The sequence below is a fragment of the Neopelma chrysocephalum genome, unplaced genomic scaffold (assembly GCF_003984885.1).
Source record: "Neopelma chrysocephalum unplaced genomic scaffold, ASM398488v2 Primary Assembly neopelma1_226, whole genome shotgun sequence".
Lineage (NCBI taxonomy): Eukaryota > Metazoa > Chordata > Aves > Passeriformes > Pipridae > Neopelma > Neopelma chrysocephalum.
In genome coordinates this window covers 874,698-883,044 of record NW_020897888.1, presented here as the reverse complement: position 1 = coordinate 883,044, position 8,347 = coordinate 874,698, and the positions used below count along the sequence as shown (strand labels likewise).

At 62.7% G+C, this 8,347-nt stretch overlaps 2 protein-coding genes across 2 annotated transcripts; both read right to left on the bottom strand.

Annotated features, from left to right (window-relative positions):
• Positions 1–1,258: 1,258 nt before the first annotated feature.
• On the bottom strand, positions 1,259–1,765 carry RNF224 (ring finger protein 224). Its single transcript, XM_027703325.1, has one exon. It carries the CDS (start codon positions 1,763–1,765, stop codon positions 1,259–1,261), a length of 507 nt encoding a protein of 168 aa, XP_027559126.1.
• A 4,720-nt stretch (positions 1,766–6,485) lies between these two features.
• Positions 6,486–8,301, bottom strand: CYSRT1 (cysteine rich tail 1). Its single transcript, XM_027703394.1, has one exon. The coding sequence runs from the start codon at positions 8,156–8,158 to the stop codon at positions 7,760–7,762; it is 399 nt and encodes a 132-aa protein (XP_027559195.1). The 5' UTR covers positions 8,159–8,301; the 3' UTR covers positions 6,486–7,759.
• Between the last annotated feature and the right edge of the window lie 46 nt (positions 8,302–8,347).

Here is an 8,347-nt window from a genome sequence, read left to right as displayed (position 1 = left end):
GTGGGTGCTGTGCATGGGGTGGGTGCTGTGCACAGGGTGGGTGCTGTACATGGGGTGGGTGCTGTGCATGGGATGACTGATGAACTACTCCAGCTGCAGCCCTGGCACCCAGCACAGGGAACAGCCAAGCACCAGGACTGCCCAGGGGGCATGGAGATCCCTGCCATTCCCAGGGAGGCAGAGGCTGGGGTCCCCTGCTGAGCCCCCAGGGGCAGTCAGTGGATCCTCGTGCTGGGGTATTTATTTCAAGAGCTCATAAACGACATGGAAAACAGATGCAGAAAACGGGCTTTGAGGAAGGATCACAAGAGCTGCCCAAGCAACACCAAGCCCTGCCCAAGAGCTGTTTTAGTGTCACCCCAGTGCTCCGTTTGGCCTCTGTTAACCCAGCTGCTTGGACTCTTGTCCTTGCACCCTGGTGTGGGGTCAGGTAGGTGAGGCAAGGAAAGCCATGCAGGCAGCAAGGCACAGCTGGAAAAACAGCGGGGTTTGTATGTGCCTGTTTGTGGGGAGAGGGTCAGGCAGGAAAAGCCAAATCTGGCAAGGGCCACAGAGCATGAGGCCAAGCAGGAGCTCCTGTGAGCTCAGCTCTACTTCCACACCAGAGCAAAGTAGCTGAAGCAACGTGTTGCGGCTTCCTAACAACTCTGTCATCCTCAATTTCAACCTTCCAGCTACCCTAATGCCAAAATTTCTTATGCAAATTGACAACAAACACTTACAGGACAGCAATCCGGCAGAGCAAGGCACTTCTCCCCACACCCACCAGAGGCAGGGTTTGCCCCGGCCTAACCCCAGGCTTACTGACAAATATGACCAAGACATGCAGCCCAGCAGGGCCAACAGAGTGTCTTTAATAGGTGTGGAGCTTTGAGGGTGCTGGACGTGCTCCCCACAGCATTGCTGTGCCAGGCTCCGTGTGCCCTGCCTGGGGGATGCTCGGCACTGCTGTCCCTGCTGCAGAGCCACGTGCACGGAGAAATGGAGCACGAGCCAGTCCTTGCTCAGGGACCAGGGAATGTCCACGACTGGACCAGATTTCCGAGTTGTCAGGTGGTCAGGATGAGGGGGTGGAAGCATCCTCGTTCCCCCTGCTGTACCCCAAATCCTGACAGGATGGGCTGAAGGGAGCCAGCACAGCCCCACCGCTGTGTCCACACGTGGGTCTGAGGCAGGGCGTAGGGTGCCCACAAATGGTCCTGGGCTGCACCCCGGGAGCTCAGCTGCCCACGCACCGCTGGCAGCCCCCTCCTGGGGCTCAGCTCTCGAAGGCTGCGGTCACCCCGCAGCACAGGCACAGCCGGCAGCAGCCGCGGCGGGGGAACAGCGCCGGAGGCACCGCGTCTTGGCACAGCCCCGCCGGCTGCTGGGTCACCGCCTTCTCCTTGCACGAGCCCTTGGTGGGCGAGTCGGGCTGGGACCTGCCGGCCAGGCGGGGATGCTCCTTGTCAGCCTTGACGGCGAGGAAGGTGGCCAGGTCGAGGTCGAGCATGGTGACCCCGCCGCGCGGGGTGGGTGTGTTTTGGCGGCACTGCGGGCAGGGGATCCAGCGCTGCTCGTTGGTGACGGCGTCGAGGCGCTTCAGGCAGGTCTGGCAGAAGGTGTGGCCGCAGTAGAGCCGCCGCGGCAGCCGCGCACACAGGTCGTAGGAGGAGTAGCAGATGATGCACTCGACCCGCTGGCTGCCCCGGCTCGGCGGGCGCGAGTGCGCCCCGACACACGGCCCCGCGTCCTCTGCCCGGGGGCTGCCGCCGGCCTGGGACATGCTGGGCGGGGGAGATGGGGTTTAGAGGAGTCACCAGGCCCGTCCGCGGCTGGGGAGGGGGCCAAGGGGTGGGATATAACATCTGCGTGCACCCGACTTGTGGGAGAGATGGGTGGGTTCCCAGGGGGGCACCACGGTCCCTGCCCAACATCCCTGCCTGCTGCCTGCCTGCCCCACGGCCAGCCCTGCCTGGAAGAGCAGGACCCTGTCACTGCAGTGGGTTGTCCTTGCATCCACGGAGGATGTGTTTTCCCGCCCTCAGTGGGAGATCTGCCAGCCCACGGGGAATATGGTCTACCCAGACCCCAGCAGCCTGCTCAGAGCTGCCTGGACCCTGAGTCCAGGGGACACGTGGGGGGAGCAGGAGTGGGGCGGCTGAGTGGGTCGGAGGGCAGCACTCAGAGGACCAGGCAGTGCCACAACCCTGCTCCTCCCCATCCCTGGGCTGTGCCAGGCCACCACAGCATGGCTGTCAGCAGCAGGGGATGGGCATGCAGGCTGGTGGGGAGGAGCTGGGGGCTCCAGCTCATCTCAGCATCCAGGTGGGGTCTGGTACCACCAGCATATTAATGAACTTCTCCCAGAGGCCTCCAAGACCCTATTCCCTCTCCTTGGGCAACCTCATGCATTTTGGTGCACGTCCTCCCCTTCTCCCAGTTCCCCCATCCCTACCTGTCTTGAGATGCTTCCCCAGGGCCTCAGAGTTGGTTGCAGAAGGGCTGTGCTGTCCCGGGGGGCTGTGGCAGTCCCGTGGGGAGCATCAGGGGGCTGAGCTGCAGGAGCTCCCCAGCCACATCCCGGTGGCTGCTGGTGGCCAGTAGTGGGAAGGGGCTCACCTTTCAGGGACAGGCGCTATCGGATCTGCTGCCAGGAAGCCAAGCCTGGGAGATTGGGTTACAAACACTGGATAACAAAGACCTCTGAAACGTAAGCCCCAGGAGTGGGCGTTAACGGTCCATCTGTGCTTCACTAGCAGAGGGAACCATCCCTGTGAGGCCAAGGAGCTCTGGGCTTCACCGTGGACAGAGGGCTTGGGCATCGGCTGGACTTGGGCAGCAGCAATGGAGCCTTCCACATCCTGGGCCACCCTTCCTGGCCAGGAACAGATGTTGGCAGATGTTGGCCAGTAGAGACACCCCATTGCACTCCAGCCCACACGTGCCCAGGTGCTGGGGGCTGCAGGGACAGCAGTGACCGTGCTGGGAGGGCACAACGAGGCTCCAGGCTGGCGGGGGTGGCAGGGCTGGGACTGGCACAGGGACACTGAGGCTCCAGCCTGCTCCGAGCTGGCAGTGCCCACGCATGGGGTGGTGTTCCTCCTCCAGTGCCTGGGGGTGACATGTCCATGACCTGCCCCTGCTGTCCCAGCTGGAGCTGCAGGATCTGGCGCTGGGGGTGAGTTACTGATGGTCATCACCAGGCTGGGGGGAGCCCAGCACCCCCCTGGGACACCTGCATGACCCAGGGGAGGCAGCAGCACCAGGGAGGTGGCAGACTGTCCCCACAACTGCCAGCCCCCTGCCCAGGGGTCCAGCGGCTCCAGCCTCAGCACAGAGGGTGCTCCAGATTGGAAATAGAGAGGGTGGTAGTGGGGCAGATCCTAGGCACAGGATCCTGGAGGAGAAAAGCCTATCCTGGAGGTAGGGCAGGACTGCCAGGACACCTGACAGCATTCCTGCATGGGAGCAGGAGAGGGCAGCAGCTCCCACTGCAGGCACAAACAGGCAACGGTGCAGGCAGGGAGACAGGCAACCCTCTCCCGTGCTACCTCCTCACCAAACATCTCAGCAGCCCTCGGACCACATTTCCAGCACTCCCTGGAGAAAGAATTGGGGGTTTTGGAAACTGAGAGCCCCACAGGATCGCTGGGCTCTGCAGAAAGACTGGCCCCAGTGCCTGCGAGCGAGGCACCAGCACCGGCAGCACAGCACCTTTGGGGCACATGTCCTGATCCTGATCCATCCTCTGTCACAGGCTTCCCCAGGCAGTGCACGTGGTGTGCATGTGCTCACGGATCCCCAGGAACGAGGGTGGCACCCCATAGCAAGGCTTTGCCCTCCCCTTGCCAGGCTGGTGGCAGGCACAGGACAGCAGAGCCAGCTTGGGACAGGGCTGTGCCAGGGACCTCAGTTTTGGCCAAACCCACAGGCCGAGGTGGGGGCAAGAGCCGTGTGCCCTGGATGGGTCAGGAACCATCTGTGTGGGATTGCCACTGTGCCCTGGCATCTCAGGTGCCCCCCTGCCTGCCTGCAGGGGGTTGGCAGCCCCTGGGTGCTGACAGCCAGGGCAGAGCTGGCTCCCAATGGGCACAGCGTGCTGCCTCCATGGCCATGGGCCCAGGGATATGCTGGGTATGTCCAGGTGTGTCCCAAAGCTGGCAGGCAGTCCCTGACCCACCTGAAGCACAGTGGGAGGCTGGCTCACCTGCTGCAGGGACAGGTATGGCACAGGCAGGTGTCAGCCCCTTAGGCCGTAGGAAGCCCTGCCCAAAAAGAGTGAGAGGGGTGGGTTTGGCTCTGTACACAACTGGGAGTACCCCTGGCACTGCTCAGAGGCAGTGACCCCTCTGGCTGCCTCTCTCTCTCACACACACACATACACATCCTGCCTGCCCTCCTGCCCCACTCCAGCCCCTGCCTGTCCCCTGCCCATCAGCCCTCCTGTCCCCTCCCAGGTGCCAGCAGAGCTGTGTCCCACCGAGGGGCTGTGCCCAGCTGCCCTTGGCCACTCCTGCCCATTGTTGCACCACACAGGGAGCCCTCGGTGACGTGGGCTGTGCATCTGCCATGCTGGCACTGAGAGCACCATGAGTCCTGCCAAAGCACCTGGATCCAGGCACAGGCAATCGTGGAATCGTTAAGGTCGGAAAAGATCTTTAAGATCATTGAATCCGTCAACCCTACACCACCACCATGTTAACCATTAAACCATGTCCCCACGTACCACATCCACTCATTTTTTGAACACTTCCAGGGATAGTGACTCCACCACTTCCCTGGGCAGCCTGTTCCAATGCTTTGCAACTCCTTCCATGATTTATTTTTTTCCTAATATCCAATCTAAACCTCCCCTGGCAAAACTTGAAGTTGTTTTCGCTCGCTCTTGTCACTTGTTACCCGAGAGAAGGGACCAACCCCCACCCCAGTACAACCTCTTTTCAGGGAGCTGTAGGGAGCGACAAGGTCTCCCCTCAGGGAAGGCAGATCTGCAATCAGCAGCGACACCCATGGGCGGGAATGGTCTTTTCCTGTTCCCAGACCTCATCCCCGAGCGCTGCAGGGACCTTCGGCACCGCGGGGTGGGGAGCGGCACCCTGAGGGAGAGCAAAGGTGAGATCCAGGTGAGCCAGAGCCCTGCACCACCACCCACGCTCCAGAGGCAGAAGGTGGCGATCACCCAGCACAACCCTCCGCACCCCTGAGCACCTTTCAAAGACAAAACGCACCCAGGGAACACCCCTGGGGCTCTGCACGCAGCTGCCCGGGTCACGGAGAGCCCTGCCGAGGTCTGGGGCAGCAGCCCCTCCCCTGCTCACCCCCCCGGCTTTCCTGCTGCCTCCAGTTTAATCATTGCCCGGCTGTCTGGCAGGCTCTGCCCGGCCTCTCCCGGCGTGTTTGCCATCGCCCCGGGGTTAGGCAGAGCGAAGGGCAGCGATGACACACGGCAGATGCTGCACCCTGCCAGTGCCCTGCCCGGCCCTCACCCCTCTGCCCCGCTGCTCACAGCAGCCCCCCAGCCCCGGGGCTCTACCCGAGGAGCCCCACACCCCTCGGGAACAGTTTTCGCTCCCCAGACCGTGCGTGTTGAGCGCGTCAGAGCCCCGGGACCCCGGGCAGCCTCTGCGGGCTCAGCCGAGCCGCGGCGGTGACGTGTCCCCTGCCCAGCCACGCCCGGGTGGGCTCCAGAGCCGGGCAGGGCTGGCGGCGGGGACACGAAAGCAAACAGGGGGTGGATCTGCCCGTGCCCGCGCCAGCACTGCCGCGGTCTGGGCAGGGTGAACAAGAGAGCTCCTTGTGCAGGGCTGGCACCGCGGGGCCGTGTCCCTGCCAGCCTCCCCCTGCGAGCCACAACCCCCCCGGCCACACACCGGAGCGGGACCCGGGCCAAGCAGGGCTGCCAGGGCAGGGGGCAAACCGGCAGGGCCAAACCTCTGCCGAGCCACTGCCACCCCAGCCCAGCATATCCCATGGCGCTGGGATTTCAAGGCTGGTGGGCTTCCAGGCAGTGGTGTGCTCCTGGTTGTGCTGGGCTCCCAGTGCGGGTGGGATCCCAGTGGAGGTGGGCTCCAAGTAGTGGTGAGTTCCAAGCAGTGGAGGGCTCCCAGTGTTAATGGACTCCCACGGGGTCACAGCCAGCCAGAGCAGTGCACCAAAGCCCACCTAGCTGCCCCAGCCAGGAACTTACCCCTTCCCTAGTCCCTCCCAAAGACTCCTGCAGTCTTTCCAAAAGACAGAGCAACCATCCAGCTTAGCAGGGCTGGACTGAGCACCAGCCAGTGTCCCTGTGCAGGAAGGAGCAGGCTGTACCTGAGCAGTGTTGGATCCCGGCTGGCAGCCAGCCAAAGAGCTCAGCCTGACACTGCCATTGCCACGAGTCAGCAGTGCAACAGTTAAGCCTGGTTTGGAGGCTTTTGCACTGCCCTGCCACAGCCTGCCAGGATAAGCAAGAAGTAACACGGGAATCCCGGAAAACGCAGGGTGGAGGGAAGAGGCACACTTTGTCAGGGGAGGAGATGACTGTAACTTTATTTGCAGCACCCTGAAGTCATCTGCTAACACAGGCACCCTTCCCAAGCCCCTGCTCCCCAGAACAGGCAGTTCTGCAGCAGCCATGGTGCTTGTGCTGCTGCTGCCTGGCAGCACCGCTGCCCCTGGGATGCCAACACCACAGCGGGATGCCAGCACCACGGAGGGATTCCAGCCCCACGGAGGGATTCCAGCAGCACGGAGGGACATCAGCACAATGGCAGGCTTGTTCCAGGTCGATGGTGCCAGGCCCAGATGACTCCCAGCCTGGAGCCACCCCAGGATGTTGTGAAGAGCCAGACGGCTTCTCACTCGCCTTCCGCCGTGCCCGGGGGGCTGCAGAAGGCAAGAGCTGCGGATCTGCACCCCCAGCAAGGTGCCCCCCAGTGCCACCCTGCTGCTGGATCTGGGCTAGCCCTCTGCACTGGAGCCAGTCCCAGTGCTGCAGCATGCAGATGGCCTGAGAGGTTGTGTCCAGTGCCCTTAAGCCTGGCAGGAGGAACCGAATGGGGCTGGGGGTTCCCGGCACTGGGATGTTAATGCCCACATCCACGCTGTGCTACCAGGTGCTGCCCTGGAGCATGGCCTGGCACTCTGCCATGCTTTGGCTGCCTGTCCTTCCTGTCTCCTTCCCTCTGTCCCAGGGGTAGTGTGGCGAGGAGGAGCAGGATCCAGCTGGAGCTGGAGCTGGAGCTTGGCACAGGGTGCTGCAGCATCCCCATGATTCTGGGTGTTCGTGGGATGACTCAGTTCTGGGGAGGTGGGTCCCCATAGCAGCTGGAGGCATGTCCCTGGCTTCTTTCCACTGCTCCAAGGTAGTCATAATGTCCTCCTCTGCCATGCACACAGGACTGCCATTATCCAAACCTATCCATTGGCATGCAGGCAGTGTCTGCACCTTCCCAGATGTGGAGACTTCCCAGCCTGAGGAGACTGGCAGGGGCAGTGTCAGGATTGCAGGCTCAAAGTTCTGCCCTGTCCCCAGAGCAGGCACTTCTCCGTGGTGTCTGCCCTGGCACACATCCTCCTCGGGGCTCCTGGGCCCCACACTGGGCTCTCAGGACCTGGCAGGTGCCCATCACCAGATTATCTGGCTGAAGAGCTCACAGGTGAAAAGCAATGTCAGAGTCCAACCAGTGCCAGGTGCCAGGGGCAGCTCCCCGGGGTGCCCAGGCCAGCAGCCTTGTCCCCATGGGATCACCAGGCCCCATCCCGTGGTCAGCATGACCCACGGGTGCAGGGAAGGCCCTTAGGAGATGACACAGCAGCACTTTGGGCAGCAGGGGCACCACCTGCAGCAGCCACATCGCCGGCCAGCCCCCTGCTCCTGAGCCCTGGGGGGCTTGTCCAGGGTGACAGTGTAGAAGGAGGCAGACGATTCCCCATTGGGCATCCTCAGGCTGGCATAGGGGTTGTAGGGACGGGACCAGGACTTATCTGTGGGGATGGTTGGGCTGTTCCAGCCATTAGCAGAGTCTGCCTTCTCCTCCATGCCGTAGGCGGGCACTGCTGCGGGGTTGGCAATGATGGTGGGCTCATCCTTCAGGTAACGAGTGATGAAGCTTTGCTGGAACTGCTCCCGTGGAATGTTGACACTGGCATAGGGGTTCTCCAGGCTGATGCCTCGATCCATCTCCCTGCTCCTCATCAGCACACGTGGCCTGTCTGGCACTGCTCACCTCCTGTGAGGCAGAGACCCTGTTAGCCCAGGGTGTGGGGTGTGTCACTGCTGGGGTTGTTCTCACAGCACGCAGAAGGGACCCCTGGCAGACCCCAGTGGTTGGGGTGCAGACCCTGCTCCCCCCTCCTCCCCAGCCCCAGAGGACCCTGATGTGCA

Coding starts and splice junctions, on each gene's coding strand:
- RNF224 (XM_027703325.1), bottom strand. CDS start 1,765: ATGTCCCAGGCCGGCGGCAGCCCCCGGGCAGAGGACGCGGGGCCGTGT.
- CYSRT1 (XM_027703394.1), bottom strand. CDS start 8,158: ATGAGGAGCAGGGAGATGGATCGAGGCATCAGCCTGGAGAACCCCTAT.